This window comes from Zingiber officinale, chromosome 7A (assembly GCF_018446385.1).
Source record: "Zingiber officinale cultivar Zhangliang chromosome 7A, Zo_v1.1, whole genome shotgun sequence".
Lineage (NCBI taxonomy): Eukaryota > Viridiplantae > Streptophyta > Magnoliopsida > Zingiberales > Zingiberaceae > Zingiber > Zingiber officinale.
In genome coordinates this window covers 133,496,341-133,517,252 of record NC_055998.1, presented here as the reverse complement: position 1 = coordinate 133,517,252, position 20,912 = coordinate 133,496,341, and the positions used below count along the sequence as shown (strand labels likewise).

General features: G+C 46.0%; 1 protein-coding gene across 1 annotated transcript; it reads left to right on the top strand.

The window, feature by feature from the left end:
- The first annotated feature begins 17,128 nt into the window (after positions 1-17,128).
- LOC122002671 (U-box domain-containing protein 26-like) lies at positions 17,129-18,791 on the top strand. The gene has a single exon (XM_042557939.1). It carries the CDS (start codon positions 17,208-17,210, stop codon positions 18,456-18,458), a length of 1,251 nt encoding a protein of 416 aa, XP_042413873.1. The 5' UTR covers positions 17,129-17,207; the 3' UTR covers positions 18,459-18,791.
- The last annotated feature ends 2,121 nt before the right edge of the window (positions 18,792-20,912 follow it).

The window sequence follows — 20,912 nt, the reverse complement described above, 5'->3', positions numbered from 1 at the left end:
GCTCGTCGGCGCGGATATTTATAGCCGGTCGGCGCGGCTCTACGGTTTAACGTCTGGGCTAGACGGCGCGGTTATTTATAGCCGGTCGGCGCGACTCTACGGTTTAACGTCTGGGCTAGACGGCCTTCACGACTAACTCCTTACCAGGTCGAGCGACCTTGGCCTTCATATCTTATCTCGCGCTTGAACAGTCTTTGTGCCCGGCCGAATGGCATGGGTCATTTGCTTGCGAACCTAATCGGCTGGGAGGCCTTCACTTATTCGGGTGCTTGGCTCGGATAATCCATATGCCCCTTTTACCCAGCTTGGAAAACGTACTCTTGGCCGAACGGCTCAGGGTCTGCTTCGAGCATTTTGGCTCGGATAATTTATCTCCATCCGGAAGGTACTGGGTCTTTGATCCTCGAGCGCTTGGCTCGACCCATTTACCTCCGGCTGAGCGGCTCGTGGCCTTCGTTTCTTGCCAATGCCTTATATTTGTTCTCTTGATTCTTCATTTCTGCATTTCCAGTATTAGTTGAAAAAAGTACATAGAATGATTTACATTGGCACACCTTTCACCCCGCCCGGTAAGGCTGGAGGTGGTTCACGCTCCACGGCCTATCTAACTGCCGACCGTCCTCATCCTCCAAATAATACGCGCCCGAGCGGAGCTTTTCGATGATTTTGAAGGGACCTGCCCACGGAGCTTCAAGCTTGCCGACGTCACCGACCGGCTTGACTTTCTTCCGGACAAGGTCGCCGACCTGGAATGATCGGGGGATGACACGCCGGTTGTAGTTTTGCTTCATCCGTTGACGGTACGCCATCAGCCGAACGGATGCCTTGGCACGCTCTTCGTCGACCAAATCCAGCTCCATATTCCTCCGCTCGGCGTTGCCTTCATCATAACACTGGACCCGGATGGACTCAACGCCGACCTCAACCGGAATGACCGCTTCACCTCCGTACACCAGATGAAAAGATGTAACGCCCGTTCCTTCCTTAGGAGTTGTTCGGATGGCCCATAAAACGCTCGACACTTCATCTGGCCAACTTCCTCCCAAGTGGTCGAGCCGAGCGCGCAGGATACGGAGAATTTTCCGGTTGGCCACTTCAGCTTGACCGTTGCTCTGAGGATAGGCCACGGATGTGAAATGTTGCTCAATGCCGTAGCTCGTGCACCAATCCTCTAACATCTTCCCTGTGAACTGCCGCCCGTTGTCGGACACTAGTCGACGAGGGATGCCGAAACGACAAATGATGTGTTGCCAGATGAATTTTTTAACCATTTGTTCAGTGATCTTTGCCAGCGGCTCGGCCTCCACCCATTTGGAGAAATAGTCGACCGCCACTAGTAAAAATTTCCTCTGTCCGGACGCCATCGGAAATGGACCGACAATATCCATTCCCCATTGGTCGAACGGGCATGAAACGCTTGACGCCTTCATTTCTTCGGCCGGTCGGTGGGAGAAGTTGTGATACTTCTGGCATGAAAGGCAGGTAGATACTGTCCGAGCGGCGTCTGTTTGTAAAGTTGGCCAAAAGTATCCGGCCAAGAGGATCTTCTTGACCAATGAGCGCCCGCCCGGATGACCCCCGCATGATCCTTGATGTACTTCCTGGAGGATGTAAGCTGAGTCCTCCGAGCTTACACATTTCAGCATTGGGCGCGAGAAAGCTTTCTTGTAAAGCTGATCTCCAATGAGTGTAAACCGACCGGCTCTTCTCCTGAGGAGTTGGGCTGCATATTCATCGGAGGGTGTGGTGCCCGAACGGAGGAATTCTATAATAGGTGTCCTCCAGTCGCTTGGAAACGTGGGAGCTTTCCCCTTCCTGTCATCCCGCCTTGGCATTTCGTCTGAAGAAGAGCCTCTATCTCTTCGAGCTGGTGCGGCTTCAGGGGTGCGAAATAAGGCCCGAGGGAATGCGACGGTGGCTTGAGGTGCTTCCGCTCGGCCACCAGACGCAGATGTTGCTTGTTGCTCCGGCTGTTCGGCTGATGCTTTTTGTTTTTGCTCCATGAGTTTGGTGGCCCTCATCTCGACTAGAGCATCGAGTTCTTCTGTTGAAAGCGTCACGATGTGTTGTCGTCCAGCCTCATCCATTGTTCCTGTTCGAATGCAGGTGCGTTCCCACAGACGGCGCCAATTTGATCCTGTTCGAACCAAGGGTCAACGAACGCTGGGGATGTGGCGCTCCTTGCTGGGTCCTCGAGGGCTCCGGTGAACCTGCAGCAAAACCGAGCCGGGAGGGGTGTCTCGGCGACGGCCCTCCGACGCTCAAGTCAGGCGAGGAATAACAAGAAGGTGGTCTCCAGATCAAGATTTCTCATACCTCCAGTGAAGAAATGGAGGCCTTATATAGACCTCCTGAAGAAGCCTGGGCGCACCAATCAAAGTAACCACCTACCTTTGACCATGCCCAGGTATGGGTCTGTCAGAAGGGCCATGCCCAAATATGGATATGTCAGGAAGATGTCCATGAGGCCATATTGCTACTGTATCAACCTTGCCATGATGTGACGGCAAGATCCTCCCTTGTGCGATCTTGTGTACGGCCTACTCATCAGACATGCTTCTGCTGATGTCCCATATCCCGAGCCGAGCGCATAGGCCGCTCGGCCACATTTGTACCCTCGCCCTTATCTTGGCCGAACGGACGGCCCGCTCGGCCCTTCGGTTCCAGCCGAGCGGAATCTCGCTCGGCCCTTCGATTCTCCTGCCTTGGCGTCAGAAACCCAAGCCCCTGGATGGGTTATCTCTAGCTCCGCTCGGACCTACTCAGCTGCTCGGCGTAGCCATTAACCGCTTAGTCAGCCCTTCATCGGTCATCAAGCTGAGACCCTTAGGAAATGGGTCCCCCATTCTTACCGCCGGATCAATTGATATATACTAAACTTGGTCACTGATTGTACCAATAACTAATTTAGTTGATTCTTGATTTGTTCTTCCTAAACTATGAATTAAGATGACTGATAAGTTAGATGTAATTTCCTTTGCTGCCATACCAAGCTTTACATAGGTTTTAAACTTCAGCAGATTCTAGTTTCGGTCTTTTGTTGTTTTAGGCAGTAAGCATGAAGAACAGATTCAAATCTAGGTTATCAATGATAATTCTCTTTTGTTGGTTAATTTCCTTTTTGCTGCCCTAGCTTGGTTAATCTACCTTTGCTGCCATGAGTTTGTTAAAGAAGAGGAGAAGGAATTTGAATGGGTTTAGCATGTTGTTTAGATTTTTCCTATGTTGTTTAGATTATTCCCTTGCTGTTTAGTTTTCGTTTGCTGATAGTTAAGCATGAGCAATTATCCATTTGCTAATAATTAAGCAAGATCGGTTTAACTTGAGCAACTAAACTAAGTTTTAGTTTAGCTTTTAGTGCTACTTTAACATGTGTTCCAGATTCCTTGATTTAGCATTTCAGTTTCGCCTTTAGTTTAATTGTTGTTTTAGATCTCTCCGTTGTAAGTTTTAAGCATGTAGATTTAGTTTTCAGCCTTTAGTTATTTACAGTTTCAGATTTCAGCCTTTCTCTTAAGCATGCAGTTATGGAATTCTTGTTATTTCAGTGAGCACGAACAGCATGTGTTTTAGCATTTCAGTTCAGTTTTCCTACTCTTATTGTTAGTTTTCTTTGAGTACTCAGTTGGGATTCTTGTAGCTATGCTAGCATTCAGTTTTGGTAACGATCCCAAATTCCAACATTTGAGGATTAGCAGCACGCAAGGTGCTTGAAGAAATGCCAAGGCATTTTATATTAGAAGAGTTAAAAGAATAACAAGTATAAGGAAGTAATAGTTAAAAAGAAAATAAGTATTTTACTTTTAAATGACATGTACCGGACACAAGGTCCATTGGGTGGGCTCCTAGATCGCCCCTAGGCACAAGATCGCCTAGAAGTACCTTAGTAGTTTCGAGATTAGCTACCTCGACTCTTATTAAGGATGCGCGTAAATTGGTACAATGCCGGGTCCAAGAGAAGTTTATTATTATTTTGAAGTATAAAAGTATTAAAGTATAAGTATTAAACAAGTAAAACAAGCTTCACATATGTTTAGAATCAGTAAGTTTAGTTCTTCTTATTTCTAGCTATACATGTTTAGTATTTCAGTTAGTATGATTCCTGTATTGGATTATGAGCATGATTACCTATACATGTTTAGTATTTCAGTTAGTATGATTCCTTTGCTATGTATGAGCATGAGTAGCTTTACATGTTAGCATTCAGTTTTAGCATGTTTTTATTTATATACATGCATATCGAGTTTTTGTGAGTTAGATAGCGCTCACTAAGCTTTATGCTTATAGTTTACATTTCCTCCTACTGTAGATAAAGGAAAAGCCAAAACGATATGAAGGAGGCGACAAGGGGAGGCTTGATGGGCGTGTGATGTTTGGACTATGGAGTGATCTAAGAAGTTGTCAAGAATTTATTAAGAGTGTTTTGGTTTAATTGTTTAAAGTATTTAGAACTTGTACATGTTACTTTTTGGATTGTTTTGTATTATTTTTGATAGAGTTGGTTTCCTTTGGTATTTTGCTTCTTTTTGTTATATATAAACTGCGTGGTTGTTTGAAATAAGTTCCAGCCGCCTGTGGCTGCATATATAGTGTTTGTATATCAGTTTAAGGTCACCGGTACAGGGGAGACTCTGTCGAAATTTTTTGGTAGGGTTTTCATGTGGTTTTTAATTATATCGGTTAAGTAGAGTTAGTAGTTAAGTAGCATCCACCTTTAGAGTAGTAGTAGTAGTGTAGAAGGTGGGTTGTTACACACGTACTGCTACAACGTAATGTCATTCGGTTTGAAGAATACGAGAGCCACTTACTAGCGGCTGATGAACAAAGTTTTCCGGCGACAGATCGGCCGCAACATGGAGGTATATGTCGATGACATATTAATTAAATCCCTCCAAACCGTCGATCTCTGTGTAGACATCAAGGAGACCTGCCAGACTCTTCAGACGTAAGGAATAAAGCTAAATCCTTAGAAGTGTCTGTTCGGCGCTAAAAGCGGGCACTTCCTGGGGTATATCATCACCGAACGGGGCATCGAGGCAAACCCCAGCAAGGTAAAAGCACTCCAAGATATGCCACCACCAAGAAACTTGAAGGAAGCGTAACGACTTACCGGGAGGATAACAGCATTGTCACGATTCATCTCCAAGTCGTCCGACCGGAGCCTTCCCTTCTTCAAAATCCTGCGTCGAGCCACCAAGTTTCAGTGGGACGAGGAGTGTGAACGGGCTTTTGAGGAACTCCAAGTATATCTGAACTCACTACCTATACTAGCTAAGCCTACTGCCGATGAGCCACTCCGGATTTATTTGTCTTCAACCGAACACGTTGTCGGCTCGGTGTTGGTTCGACAGAACGACGAAGAACAACTAGTGTACTTCTTAAGTCATATATTAAAGGATGTTGAATCTCGCTACACCGGTCTTGAGAAGCTAGCATTTGCATTGGTACTCGCCACTCGGAGGCTTCTTCCTTATTTCCTCGCTCACACTATCATAGTGATGACCAACAACCTTCTGGGAAGAGTCCTTCTTAACCCAGAGGCATCCGGCCGGCTGATCAATTGGACAACAGAGCTCAGCGAGTTTGATATCCAATATCATCCCCGAATGACCATCAAAGCGCAGGCCTTAGCCGACTCTGTAATGGAGGTGCAAAACCCTGAGCCCGACTCAGTATGAAAAATATATGTGGATGGGTCGTCTACACGGCAAGGTAGTGGGATCGGCATACTGCTTATTTCCCCACAAGAAGAGTGGGTGCAGTTGTCCGTTCGGCTAGAGTACCGGGTAACTAACAATGAAGCTGAGTACGTGACCCTCATAGCCGACTTGCAAGCCGCTCGGCATGTCAGCGCCGGTAGGGTTCTTATCCACTCAGATTCTCAATTAGCCACTCAACAGCTGACTGGAGCCTTTGAGATCAGCAACACGCGGCTCAAGTCGTACGCCAAAGCCTTCGAAAAGCTGAAGGCAAGCTTTCAGGAGGTAATCATCCAAAAGATCCCCCGAGCGGAGAATAAAGCAGCGGGCGAGCTGGCCAAATTAGCGAGCTCACTCTCATCGATCGTCATTACTCAACCGATCAAGCAAGTATCCTTTGTGGCGCACGTTGATCGGATGGAGGGACTCACTTTCCCTGGCGATTGGAGAACGACAATAATAGAGTTCCTACGATCGGGAGCTATGCCTTCCGATCGGTAGGAAGCTCACTTATTGAGAAGAAGGGTCGGTCGCTTCACCTTAGTCGGGGACCAGTTCTACAGGAAGACCTTCTCCAGGCCATTGCTTAAATACGTCGGATCAGAGGATGCCGATTATATACTACAGGAAGTACACCAAGGCCTATGGAGGGCATCCGGGCGGTCGGTCGCTAGCAAGGAAGATTCTGCTGGCTGGGTACTTCTGGTCGACTCTACAGGAAGATGCCACTCGGACAGTAGTCAACTGTCTATCATGCTAGAAGTATCACCCCCTTTCCCACCGACCGACTGAGGAGATGAAGACCTCCACTGTGTCATGCCCGTTCGACTAATGGGGCATGGATATTATGAGACCCTTCCCCATGGCGACCGGGCAGTGAAAGTTCTTGCTCGTCACGGTGGACTATTTCTCCAAGTGGGTCGAAGCTGAGCCATTAGCCAAAATAACCGAGCAGATGGTCCAAAAGTTCATCTGGCAACATATCATCTGTCGATTTGGCATTCCGCGTCGACTCGTCTCAGATAATGGTAGACAATTCGTCGGACAGAAACTCAGAGAGTGGTGTGAGGAGTATGACATCCAGCAGGTCTTCACCTACGTAGCATACCCTCAGAGCAATGGGCAAGCTGAAGTCGCCAATTGGGAGATTTTGCGAATTTTACGAGTTCGGCTCGACCACATCGGAGGGAGCTGGGTGGACGAGCTCCCTGGCGTGTTATGGGCAATCCGAATGACCCCTAAGGAAGGCACGGGTGTAACCCCGTTCCACCTCGTATACCACGGTGAGGCGGTCATCCCGGTCGAGGTGGGAGTTGAGTCCAATCGAATACAACACTATAATGAAGACAACGCCGAGCGAAGACTTCTGGAGCTGGACTTCGTGGACGAAACACGTGACAAAGTAGTCGTTCGGCTGATGGCTTATAGGCAGAGGATGAGGCAGAATTACAATCGACGAGTGATCCCGAGGTCATTCTAGGTCGGCGACCTCGGGTGGAAGAAGGTGAAGCCGGTCAGCGATATTACTAAATTAGAGGCTCCGAGGGTCGGACCATTCAAAGTCATGGAGAAGCTTCGCTCGGACGCTTACTACCTGAAAGATGAAGACAGTCGACAACTAGAACGTCCTTGGAGCGCGGACCACCTCCAGCCGTATGAAGCTGGATGAAAGGTGCGCCAATGTAATTGAGATGTACTTTCCGTTCTTCCTGTGTCCTTTGATTGCAGGATTGAAATGAAAAACGAAAGGTTACCCAAATAATCGTCGAGCGACGACGTTAAACCCATGTCTCCATCGACGGTCGAGCGACGACCTTAAACCCCGGTCTTCACCAAATCGTCGAGCAAGGACGTTAAACCCATGTCTCCATCAACGGTCGAGCGGCGACCTTAAACCCCGGTCTTCACCAAATCATCGAGCGGTGACGTTAAACCCATGTCTCCATCGATGATCGAGCGACGACCTTAAACTCTTGCCTTGGAAGATCGTCTAGTGGAGACGTTAAAACCCAGAGTCGAGCGACGACTATAAACCCCGAAGGTATAAACCTATCGAATATTTCAATAATGAAAGTACGGTCATAATAGTCGATTGGAACCATATAGCCAAATACTTAAGCGAATAGATGGCATGTGAACAAAGAGCCCAAAAAGATTTCATTGATAATTTGTTACTGCCGAACGACATGAGTACATTCAAAACATTCTCCACCGACCTCTCGCTCACTCGATATATTCAAAGGCCTCGTCAGGAATGGACTCAAGGAGCTGGACGCAGTTCACGTTTTTATTAGACAGAGCCTCGGAGACATGACCATTCGCCTTCAGTTGGCCGAGCGTCGCATCGATCGCTAGCTCAAACGATCGGATGATCCGATCAGTCGCCTTCTACAGAAATTGGTCTGAGCGAAGGTATTGTTGCTTCAGGACCGCGAAGCGACTCAGCTCGGCCTCTTGGTAGGTAGTCAGAGTAGCACGGGACGCCACCAACTCTTCTTCGAGGTGCTTCACTTGGTCTTTAAGTTCCGCCTCTTTAGCAGAGCGGCTCTCCCACTCGACCATCAGAAAGTCCTCCGCCTTCTTCAGCTTCTCGGCCAACTGCCGAGCATCCTGGTTTTTCTGCTCCAGGTCGGTGATGGCTCGCTGTTTCCTTTTGCTAGCCAACTCGAGTTTATGATCGTAGTTCTTCAATTGCGCCTCGATCTGGCCCATCCTAATGGCATGTTCGGCCGACTTCTGCTGCTCTTCCACGAGGAGCTGTTGGGCCTTCTTCAGGTAGGCCTGTAGACGGGCGGTCGTCGACCCTTGGGAAGAGGCTTCTCCAAAAATTTTGAGCCTCTTCAGCTCGTCCTCCACTTGTGCTAGTCACTGACACATGGCAATATTCTCCACCCAATACTGCAAACAAATATTAGTGCCGAGCGGAGGTAACTTATGAATTGATTGTTGAAAATACTAACCCCGGTGGACATCTCCAAATGACTATCAGCAAGCACGCCCGGGGGTTTCATGGCCGTTCGGGCCCTCGCTTCTTCCCAAATATGAGTGAGCCGACCATGAAAATAGACGTGATGTTTGGGAGAGCTGGGTTGGTCGTCGGGCGCAAGAAAGCCCTCCATCGACAGGCGAAGAGTGGCAGTGACAGATCGTCGCTCGCTCGGCGCAGAGTGAGAAGAAGTGCTCAGGCCTGAAGTGTGGGCAGGGGGAACTGGAAGGACAGCGAAGCGGGTTATCTTCCGCCTAGATGGTGGTAAGGAAGCGATCGGTTGCACGGCGAGCGGCTCTAGTAACTCAGCCACAGACGGCGTTCGATCAGAAGAGATAGCCTCCAATGTTGCAGGAGCCGGGGAGGGGGTGCCTCCCCCTGCAGAGGCTTGGACGACCGAGGTAGTGGAACGGGAAGGTGCGTCCATTCGACGTCTCTTGCGAGACAGCGGCACTTCATCGCCTGAGGACCCCAAACCCTCAGCAAGGATGATGGGTGGCGCTGCTCGGACCGATCCTGGGTCGGTTGTCCCTCTCGCGCTGGGCGTCCGCTCGGCGATCCCGTCGCCGCAGTTGTTGTTTCCTCAGTTGTGCCCTCCTGTGAGTCGACCGGAGGCAGGCCGAGCCGTTCCATCTCCTTGGCCGCGACTGCTTTAATCTCGGCCTACTTGGCCTTCATAATGGTGGCTGCTCAGGCGCGCATCATGATGTCGGCTGCAAAAGAAAAAACAGAATCAGTTAGACTCAAAGGAAGAAGGTTGAGAAATGTCACACCTAGGCTGCTCGGGAGCTTCGTTCAGATTGGACTTAGCCCGAACGCGTACATTACTCCCTCTGGCAACAGCTTGTGAATGTCGAACTTCAGGCCGGCCAACATATTAGCAGCGTGGAGATAATTCAGTCAGGTTTTGTATCTCTTCAGATCTGGCTGAGTAGGGAGCCCGACCTGCCACTTGGTCTGGAAGCAAGGCCGCTCGGGGGGTCACAGGAAGAAGAAGTACTCCTTCCAGTGCTTGTTGGAGGTAGGCATTTTATCGAAGAAGACAAGACCGATCTGAGATTGGAAAAGGTATGTGTCCAGCTCGGACTACTTGGGATAGTAGAAGTAATGGAAGACCTGAGGGGTCAGTGGAATGTTGTGCACTCGGAACAACACTACCACGTCGTATAGCAAGCGGAAAGAGTTGGGGGCGAGCGGGACGTGAAAGTAATTGCAGACCTCAGTTATGAAGGGGTGGATGGGAAACTGAAGACCGACCACAAACTGATCCCAAAAGAAACAAACTGTGCCGATCGGCGGGTCATTGGGCCGATCAAACGAGAAGGCTAATATTATTTCATGGTCAGAGGAGATGTCGTAGACATTTATGAGACTTGTGGCGTCGCCCGCTTCGAACCGAGTCTCCATGGTAGTGTACCAGAAACCGGGAGCGGGGTCGGACGGCTGCGAGAAGCTTGCCATTGATGCAAAGCAAAAAGGCAGAGGATACGAAAGGAAAGATGGCCGGAAAACACAAGACTGAAAAGTACAGTGACTGAAAAGGAGCAACGGGAAAACAACAATGGAGATGGAAAGGGAAAGATTACAAGAGGGAGGAGATCGCCGAAGCACTGAAGATGGAAGAACTGTCGGAGCACTGGACGTAGAAGAATTGCCGAAACAAAACTGTCGGGGGACACGATTACACGAAGAAGACGCAAAGGAGGAAAGGGTGACGCTGAGGCTTTATAAAGATAGACGCGACCGACCGGAGGCGTCCGATTAGGGCACAGGAATTGGAGTGCACATCCGACCGTTGAATTCGAATCGCCAAACGCCACATCAGTAGCTGTCACCTCGAACGTGCGGTGGCTGCGCCTGCGACACATGGCGTCCTCCCACAAGGCAACATTTAAGGGGCGTGTGCTCGGCCTTAATAAGGGTGGTTTGTGCGTATCACGAGGAGATTCAGGCGGCGTCAGCATTGACTGTCCGGCTCGCGCCCTCCGAAAGCGATGAGGAAAAATATCCAAGTACAAAGGCTCAAGGCACCGACCGGGAGAGAAAGATCAGTCCTACAAAGACCGAGCGGGATCCAACTCACCTATTAGCTGACCGGCCAACCGTTCACCGGGCTACTTGTCCAGTGAGTCGGACTTGCAGCCTCCTTCGACTAGACTTGAAGGGGAGACATGTGATCCGGTGGTAAGGTGGGGCCCGCTCGGTAGGAGGTCAAAGTGGTCAACATTCGGGGTATGTGCCCGATTGGTCGAGCTACCTTCCCGATCAGCAGGAAGAGTAGCCGACCCGACACTTCGACAGCTTCACTTGACACTGAGCTTCCGACGTTCATAAGGCAAAGCGGGAAGAGACGAAGGCCAAGCGGACATCCCGCTCGGCTAAGCAAGCGACACGGCTTCGACCCGACAATTAGGGCTCCCTCGCTCGACTGGGTGGAGCCGGACAGCAGCTCATGGGCCGAGCGGACGCTCAGCCCTGCCGTCGCATCACCTGAACGACGAACTGGCCGAGCGGCTCTCCCACTTGGCCTAATAGCAGACAACGGGAGCAGTTGACAATATCTTCCTAGGGACCAGTGTCATCGACAGCCGGCATGATCAGCGGCATGGCCAGGCAGAGGATCGTACGGTGGAAGCTTCCACTGTCATGCCAAGGATATGCTCGGTCTATTCAGGTATGGCGACAGACACGCTTTTCTAACACGACCTTTCCAGGTATACTTTAGGAAGGGTGCACATCTCGAGAAGCATGCGCGCACCTCCTGGGAGCTCTATATAAGAAGTCCCAAAGCATTATCGGAGGTATGATTTGATCACTGTAGTCACAGTTACGCTGCTCCTTTCTACTTCATTCTTCATTCGCTTGCTTGTGATTGACTTGAGCGTCGGAGGGCCATCGTTGGGGAACCCCTCTTCGGCTCAGCACTAACGACTTGTAGTTGCAGGCTTAGCTCGTCGGAGGATCACGTCATCTTCGGTCGACAGCCAGTCAACGTGAGCGCCGTCTATCCAGTGTTCGTCTACTCGCTATATATATATATAATATGAGTTTGGATATTAAATATTTAAAATCATGATTAAAATAAATTTTATTCAAGATTTATTTTCAACATTAATTTTAATTTTTTTACTATTCAAATTATATTTATTTAATAATTTTAAATTTTTTAATTAATAATTTTAATTTTTTACTATTAAAGTTAGATTTGGGTGATCATTTATTTTTATTTTTTATTAAATTTACTTCATAATTTTTATTTTTTTTATGAAAATTGAATTTACTAATTGAAATTAATTTTGGTTTATAAATTTAAAATATTTATTGGTTATATTTAATTGATATTTTTTTATAGGGTTTAGAGTTTAGGGTATTTTTTTTAATAATTCATTGTTGATATTTACTAACTAAATATTTTTGGCTAAATAAATTTAATTGATAATTTATCGATGTTAAAATTGATAAAAAAGGTAACTTGGTTCACGAAGCTCCCGCTAATGAGAGTTCCTGGGGAAGAGCCAACTGTATGTACTGATTATATCTACGACTTGAACCTATTACCTCTAGGTCATATAATAATAATTTTACCACTGCGTTAAGACTTTCCTTTATCAAAATTAAAATTGATTGATATATTTTTTTAAAAAATAGCAATTAAAATATATATTAATAATATTATAGTAATTTATTATTCGTTGCCAAATTAATTAACATAAAATATTTTTTATTTTTTGCAATTGGACTAATAAAGAAGTGAGGTTGAGGTTTGAATAAGATATAGTTATTCTTACATGGTCTAATTGGTCACTCCTTCCAATTGTGTAAATAATCATTGATAATACATGAAACTACATTTTTAAATTTTACTAATAAAATTAAATATCTCTAATAATATTTTTAATATTTATTTTTAAAAAAAATATAAAGGCCTTATTTTTTTTCTGCCTAGGGTCTCAAGAATGGTTGATATGGCTCTGTGATCTATGCGTCTGTGGCAGGAACTTAGGAACATAAAAAGTCGAGCGGAAAATTCAACTAGCAAGAAAAGAAGGATGACACAGGAAGCGAGTCGATGGGTTCAGTACATCCGAGGGATGAGGTGTTGCAAAAGAGTACACTGGCAAACGAGAAGGGCGCGTCCGACGCTTCCGAGGGACGAGAAACTAAAGTGGAAGACTACTCGAGTAGAAGGTCAGAGTTGGGTTCAGATGAGCTGAACTCTGGATGGTCGGAGAATTACCCAACCTACCGGAGCATAAGCCGGACAAGTCAACACAGAGTTGACTTATCCAAGCGCTTGGACCAGTTTGGTGCAACGTAGGCACCCTTCGGAGACATTGTAATGGGGATAGAGTTTGGGTCCACGTCAGTAACACTCTAGGTGCTTAGACCGGTTCAAGTGTCCGGGTGAGGATAAACTTTTATCATCGAGTCATTGAAGAGCTATTGCGAAGCAGATAAGGTGCATCGCTGGGGGCGCCCGGGCCCACTCCAAGCATCCGGAGATGCCATGTTAACCAACGGATGAATTTGACCAGTAGGCTCTAAATAGAGCCCTGATCCTCTTTATTTATGATAACACTAAAAAATGAAACACTTGCTTCTATTGTTTCTGTACTTAATTGTTGTAAGAGGTTACTCCGCTAGTAGGAGATTTTTAGTGGAACTTTCAAAGTCTTGGATTAACAACCTCCCCGATTGTAACCAAGTAAATCGTTCTTGTCTCTTACTATTATTTTATGCATTTGTTTTTGTTTAAAATGGTCTAGCCTTGTTAAGTTCAAAAGTAAGAGATTTTTTTAACTCTTATTTTAGGACAATTCACTCTCTCTTACCAGACACATCGGGACCAACAATTAGTATCAGTGCGAGGACGCCTCATAGGGATTAATCGTCGTCTAAAGCACAAATGGTCGGAGCAAACAATTATCCACTAAAGTTCAAAGGAGACTTCGCCATCTAGAAGAAGAAAATGGAGGTATTCTTCAAGACCGATTTTGATATATTATTAATTATTAAATATGATTTTGAAGCATCTAAAGACGTAAACGGAGAAAAAAAAAAAGAAGACTTGTGGACAAAGAAGCAGTAGACCAAGTTCATGGCACATGAATGAGCTGAATTCTATCTCCTGAGCATACTACCATCTCAGGAACTCAACTGCATTAGCGCCTACAACTCCACAAAAGAACTCCTGGAGAAATTCCTAGAACTACATGAAGGCACATCTAAAATAAAGCTAGCTAAAAGAGATCTGCTCAGAAATCAACTAAGCAACCTAAAATTCGAGAAAGGTGAGTCAGTTGCCCATCTTTGGGCAAGGATCAAGGAGCTCATTACCAGACTCACAAACATTGGAGAAACGGTAATTAATTGTGACTCTACGGTTTACTCTAAATGCATTTCCAATGAACTTGATATGGTCATCAGTAATTGATTCCTATTATATTTCTAAGGATCTAGAGGTAAGTACGTTAGATAATTTGTTTTCAATCTTGGAACATCACAAGTCTAGATGTGCAGGCTTAAAAGAGGACACATTAAACCTAAACATAGCACTGAAATCAAATAAGATTAAGCCAGATTCAGATTCCTCACTCAACATAGATCAAGAAGCGTATATGGTAAGGAAATTTAAAATTTTTTTTAGATCTAACAAGTTTAATGAGTTGCAGACCAAAAAAAATCTAAGAGGCAAAAGAAAGATTAGATACTACAACTGTGATGAAGAAGCTAAGGACACATCAAAGATGACTGCCCAAAGCTGAAAAGGAAGGAGAAAAACAAAGAGTTAAGCAAATCAAAGCATAAGAATCTGAAGGCAACATGGGACGAGTCATCATCAGAGTTTGATTAGAGGAGTATGTCGGACTAGCACTAATGACGAGTCACCAAGAGGAGAGCATCGATGAACAAGCAGCTACGTCAGAAGATAGCAACAATGAAGAAGGAGAATCCAGCTTCAGATTAGATATGGTAAGTAAGGTATGTGATCATGTCCGAAAATCTTGGAGATGGAAAGCTGGGGATGTGGCTGCTGCATTGAATGGATGCAGACTCTATTCCGCTTTGCAACACAAGAAACATCAGTGCCGAGCCAAGGAAGGGGTCCTCGGCGTTGGCTCTCCGACGCTCAAGTCAGTCACTGGAAAGAGAAAAAAAGATGGAGCAATAGTAGACACAAGCATGAATAATGAATAACGCGTACCTCCGTCGGTGTGTGGACCCCCTTTATATAGTGCCTTGGTAGACGACGTGCATGCTCCTCAAGGCGTGGGTACAATTGGTTGTGAGCACATTCTCCAATTTGTCGTAGGCATGCTCTCCAATTTATCATATGAAAGGACATGTCAAGAAAGTGTCTTTGACACGTTCTAAATTTCTGGATAACTGTGTAAATCTTCGATCATTATGACCGAGCATGCGGTCATGCCTTTTAATTATCATTAATGCTCTCCCGTGGCTGACTGCCACATGTCCTGCCTTCTGCCGCCGCACGTTTGACTTGACAGACGGATATCTACTGGTGATGTGACAGATGCCTTTTTAAATTCTACGATCAGATTTCATCTTAGTTTTGCACAACCCTTGATCAGATGACTTTGGGTGATCGATCGCGAGGTTTATAAACCTTCATTTGCTGGTCGTCGTCTTCGCCTTGCGCTTTCGTCTTCGAACACTCTCTGCGACACTTCTCCTCCTCATCTTCGCCGGCGATCTTTCTCAATAAGGTCCTCTTTATTTTCTTCGTTTAATCCTTGCTTTGGTTCTTCTCGATTTTTTTGTTTTCGATGGCTAGTTTTTCACAACCTCCTATGGGCGCCCCTGGACTCTGGTATACTTCCACCGAGTCCAGATTTAACGAGGATGAAATAGACCAGATGAAATCCACATGCCATCTTCCATCTGATTATCAAATTATCATTCCCTCCGCTTACGACCGGTCACACAAACCACTAGTCGGCTTCCTATCCTTCTTTAAGGACTAGTTTTGTGTTGGCCTTTGATTTCTCGTTCATTCCTTCTTTTACGCCGTTTGTAAATATTTCTATATCTCCCTACATCAATTAGTGTCGAACTTCTTTAGGTTGTTGTGCGGGGGAAATGGTTTTGTTCCACCTGCACGGTATTCCCTTGACACATTTGGTCTTTCATTACTTCTATTATCCAAAACTATCCGAGCCAGAGACCTTCTTGCTTCAAGCCCGAGTGGGCTCAGTCTTTTTTGACAACATGTCATCCTCCAATAAGCATTGATTCTTTGTTCATTTTCTTGAGCGGTCCGACTGACAGATAAAAGTATTTATTTGTGTTTGTTATAAAAGAATATGTTTGTAAAAGGTTTCTCTATATTTAGGTGTCTGACAAGGAAAAAACTATAGTAGTGATACTGCTAGAATTCTAGGTTATGAAGTAGGAATCCTAACTTCTGAACCTACGTATTATTTTTCCCTACGTATTAACCTTTTATAGATGATCACATATCGATGAACGAAATTGAACGATTGAAGCAAATCGCTGTTTACCTCCCCTCTAACAATGTCATCCGTTCCAACATAAATGACTTACACGATAATGCGGAATCAAAATGAGTCGATTAAAGGAGTCATTGTTAGGATGGGCAAGCGACTGGAACTAGGTTGGGTTGATTGAGAGATTCATTATCAAGCAAAAAGTTAAGTTGAAGTGATTGTGAAAACGTTCGACTGAAAATGATCAAGTTCACTACCTTACTATAAAATAGAAAAGTGAAGTTTGTTTGAAGATGGCTCGATGGTTATAAAGGATCAAAGAGTTTGCAAAGGCTAGCAAAAACGAGTTATTAAATTCCAACGTCCTTGTTCAAGTTTCCGAGTTGGCACCGATTATTCTAAATTAATCGATAAAAATTAGATATTTATTAATGTGAATTAAGATAAATAAATATGTAAAAATTAATTTTATATTGCACTCATGCAAAACTGATTTATATTTTTATAAAATATTTAATATAATAAAAAATAACTTAGAACCATGCATTTCGTCACGAGTTTCCTCACCGTGGACTGGATAGTCAAAGTGGGCGGAGGGCTCTACAGCTGGCAACACGTGCGGCGAGGTTCAGACACGTGCAAGAGCGGCCGAGCGCGCGCTACGAGATAGTCGTTGGCGTGTCGACCGGAGCCACTTCCCGGTTCAGGGGACCTGGTGGTCCCCTTTCTCCGCACGCGCGCGCGAGCGTTGCGCGACACGTTGCACTTCGTTATTCCTCCTCCGCCAGAAGCAACGCGCTCGACGTCGCATCTCGCCAACGACCAATCTCATCGGTGGGAGACCCTGTTCGCTGTTTGGTGATCCATCGCACCGGAGGGGTTCGGTCCCAGCTGTTCACTTCCGAACTATTTGACCGCCGACGTTGCCGTTTGACCCACCCACTAACCTCCCGCCGAGGCCGCCCAATCCATTTATAGCACGCTTTCCCTTTGTCCGTGCTGGACGGCCTTTCAAATCGCAGCGACGGACGGACGGCGAAATTGAGAAGGGCGATGCCGGGGAGCGTGGCGGCGTTGGATGTGGCGGCAGTGACCGTACCGCACTACTTCCGGTGCCCGATCTCGCTGGAGCTGATGCGGGATCCGGTGACGGTGTGCACGGGGCAGACTTACGACCGGCCGAGCATCGAGTCATGGGTGGCGACGGGGAATACGACGTGCCCGGTCACCCGCGTGCCGCTCGCCGACTTTACGCTCATTCCCAATCACACCCTCCGCCGCCTCATCCAGGAGTGGTGCGTCGCTCACCGCTCCCTCGGGGTGGAACGCATCCCCACCCCCAAGCAGCCGGCCGACCCTCTCCTCGTCCGATCGCTCGTCGCCTCCGCCAGCGCCGGATCTGTCACTTCGCGCGTCGCAGCGCTCTGTCGCCTCCGTGCGCTGGCAAGGGAGTTGGAGAAGAACCGTGCGGTGATTTCTACCCACGAGACGCGATCGGCCCTCGTTGAGATTGCGTTTGAGGGAAAGGAGGAACTTGCCGACCAGCCGGCCTTGGAGGCCATGGCCGTGCTCTCTATTCTACCTCTGTCCGAGGCAGAGAGCACGGCAGTGGCGACGCGGCCAGAGCGACTTCGCCGGTTAGGGGAGATGGTACGGGAGCACCCGTCGATGGAGGCACGGATCAACGCGGCGGCTGTGATCGAAGTCGTCGCGGCAGGAGCACGATCGGCGGAGATCAGAACTGCGGTCGGGGAGACGGAAGGGGTAATGGAGGGATTGGTGGCGCTGGTGGAGCAGCGGGGGAACCCGCGCGCAGTGCGGGTGGGGATCCGTGGTCTCTTTGCCCTGTGTCTTGCAAAGGAAAATAGATTCCGGGCAGTGGCCGCAGGCGCTGCTGCGGCAGTGGTGGGAAGGGTGGGTGAACTGGCATCCAGTGATGCAGAGCGGGCATTGGCCACGGTGGAGCTTCTTTGCCGGTGGGAGGGCGGCAGGGAAGCGGTAGTGGCGGGATGGGGAGGAGGGGCAGCTGCTGTCGAGGCGCTGGTGAGGGCGATGGCCGGGAAGGCATCTGGGAGGACGGCGGAGCACGCCGCGGGAGCTCTTGTAGCGGTGCTGGGGAATTCGGAGGTGCTTCAATGGGAGGCGGTGGCTGCCGGCGTGGTGAGCCACCTTCTACTCTTGGTGCAAGGTGGGTGCTCGGAGAGGGCCAAAAGGAAGGCCCAGCTTCTACTAAAGCTCCTCCGCTCTGCTTTGCCATTCCACGACTCCGTCCCCAACTCCGACGACTACCTCCAGCCATTCTGAAAGAGCAATTCAAAACAGCAATTCTCTAACCTTGCAATTCCTCCTCTTCCATTGTGCAATACTTACAAAAAATAATCATATATGATTATTATCTTCTTCTCTTCGCTTTTTTTCCTATGAAAAAAAGGAACCATCTTTGTTCAGAAATTTCACCTAGTTAGAGTTCGAGAAAGGAATAATCTCAAGATAGAATTGCTGGGAAGTGAAATCAATTAGAGATAAATTTTGCTCCTTCTGTTTTGATGTTTGGATTGTTCTTTGTAGTAAGCAATGGTGACCATGGATGTAAGTATGAATTTCCGGTTGAAATTTATGGACAGACAAATTGACAAAGTTTTCTTTTCTTATAATCTTATTGCCTTTGCTGTTCTTCATGCATTTTCTTGCATTCCGGACTTTATTATTGATAAACAAAGCTGTTATAATTATTCATGGGAGGTAGGAGCTCATCATTGAGTGCATAACCTTTTTTGACTATGACTGGTTGAGCATCTAACAGGTCATGATAATGTTTGGTAAACTGAAATGAAACCCTGATGTTGTGCCTTTAAGTTAGGATGAAGGTGAATGAACTCTGCTGGATTTCAGGAACTTTTGTATAAAATATGTTTAACTATTCTTTTCTCTTTGCCTTTTTTTGCAGGATTTCAAGTCACTATCTCAGAAAATTGTAAAAGCTGTCCACTACATCAGTGAAGCTACTTACCTTCAAGTTCTGAGCTCTGCTGGTGATGATGCCATACATTTCTTAGGATTGGACTCGTTTTCATGCATGTCAACTTCTGAGTAATCAAGATTAGCTTGCTGCTTCTATCTTGGAACACAAGGAATTTGGCAGTGCCAGAAGGGTCCTTATTCCTCCTGCAACTTGCCTGCTGATGCTGAGCAAAGACAAGCTTTTGGAAAGGATGGACTAGAGTTCAATGGTGCGTGGAATGAAATTCTCAAGTGGAACAGACCAACAGTGGATGCTTCCTTGCCTTGTCTTTCCTTCTCACCTTTACCTCGTGGTCCTTGAATGGAAATTTGTCCCCGGCGTGAATCCAACATGTCAAAAGCAGGAGAAAAGGAATGGAAGAGACAGAGGCTTATTCATAAAGAAAGAATTGTGGTGGGCATCACATGAGCAAAAGGATTGACCCATTGGTGTCATCATCACATGGTTGGACTAGGCCACTGATTAATGCATTAAATTAGTTTTGCTCAAATGGCTGCCACATGAACTGAAGGGAGCTTTGTCTTTGTCCATCTATCCTGCTAAACAAAGGTGATAACCTAATGTGCAGGTCAAAATATGCATTTCTTTCATGGTCCCAGTGGGTCACACAGGCAAGCCATTTCATTCCAGGTCATGTTTCAATTTGTCTGTGGTCCTAAAGACAAAGGACGACTCAATTTTTCAACAGAAATTTGAGATGCCACTTACTGAAATTGTCAATGAATAAGGGAAATCCTTTTTTCGGAGTATGTAAAGCATGTTGTTGTGAAGAAACAGTTCAATTGATCTTTGAGTCAATGTCACCTATTGCTTGTGCTAGTTTTCCTTTATGGTCAGACATGATGGAATGTTTTGTAGCCCAATACATTTAATACTGAATGTACTACAATGTCTTAAAGTAATTATAAAAAGATAGCTATAGTCTGCTCAAGTTGATCTAATCTCTTCTTAAGGTCCTTTCAAATTAATGGAAGTCACAAGTTTATGCCAAATCAAAAGAGGTAGAAGTAGGCTTTTTCAAATGCTATGAGGCTTCTAAGTTAGGAGTTCGACCCAAAATCTCCGATTGAAAGCTCAAGAACACTTTGTCTAAATCTAATGAAGAAAGCAACACAGTTCAAAGAAGAAAAAAAATGGAAAATGGTGAGTAGAATAGTAAAAGGAAGTGGAGAATATGAGATCACCATATTCTGATTTTGGTTGTCTCTTATCTCCAAATCAAGATGGAGAATTCAATTTTACAAATCAAGTTGAACATCATCAAAATATTTGAAAAGAATGACCCGAGAGGGAGATAACACAAACTCTGAGGGTACAAGCACAAGAACTTAATAAGAACTCAAAAGCAAAGAAAAAGAACAAGAACTGATGAACTGAAGAACGAACTCAACCTTAGTTAAAATTAAGATGTTTAATAGGACACCTTGTTACAAGAAAATCAACATTGTTCTCTTATCATATACAAGATTTGTATTGCACGGTTTATTTTTTGTATTTTATATTTTTAGTATAGTTAAGATGCTTGCTAATCATATGTCTTGAACACCCACTATCTAGGTACCACTAAAACTCACTTTTTAAGAAAATCTATCAACAAATTTTGTTTATTGGTTTTAGTAATCAAAACAAATTGGGTCATGCTAAATAAACAAAAATTGTTCAAGAATCTGTCTTAACCATTTTTCTATATGTTACACCCTAATGGCATTCCTATGGAAATGATCCATATGTTTCAT

Coding starts and splice junctions, on each gene's coding strand:
- LOC122002671 (XM_042557939.1), top strand. CDS start 17,208: ATGCCGGGGAGCGTGGCGGCGTTGGATGTGGCGGCAGTGACCGTACCG.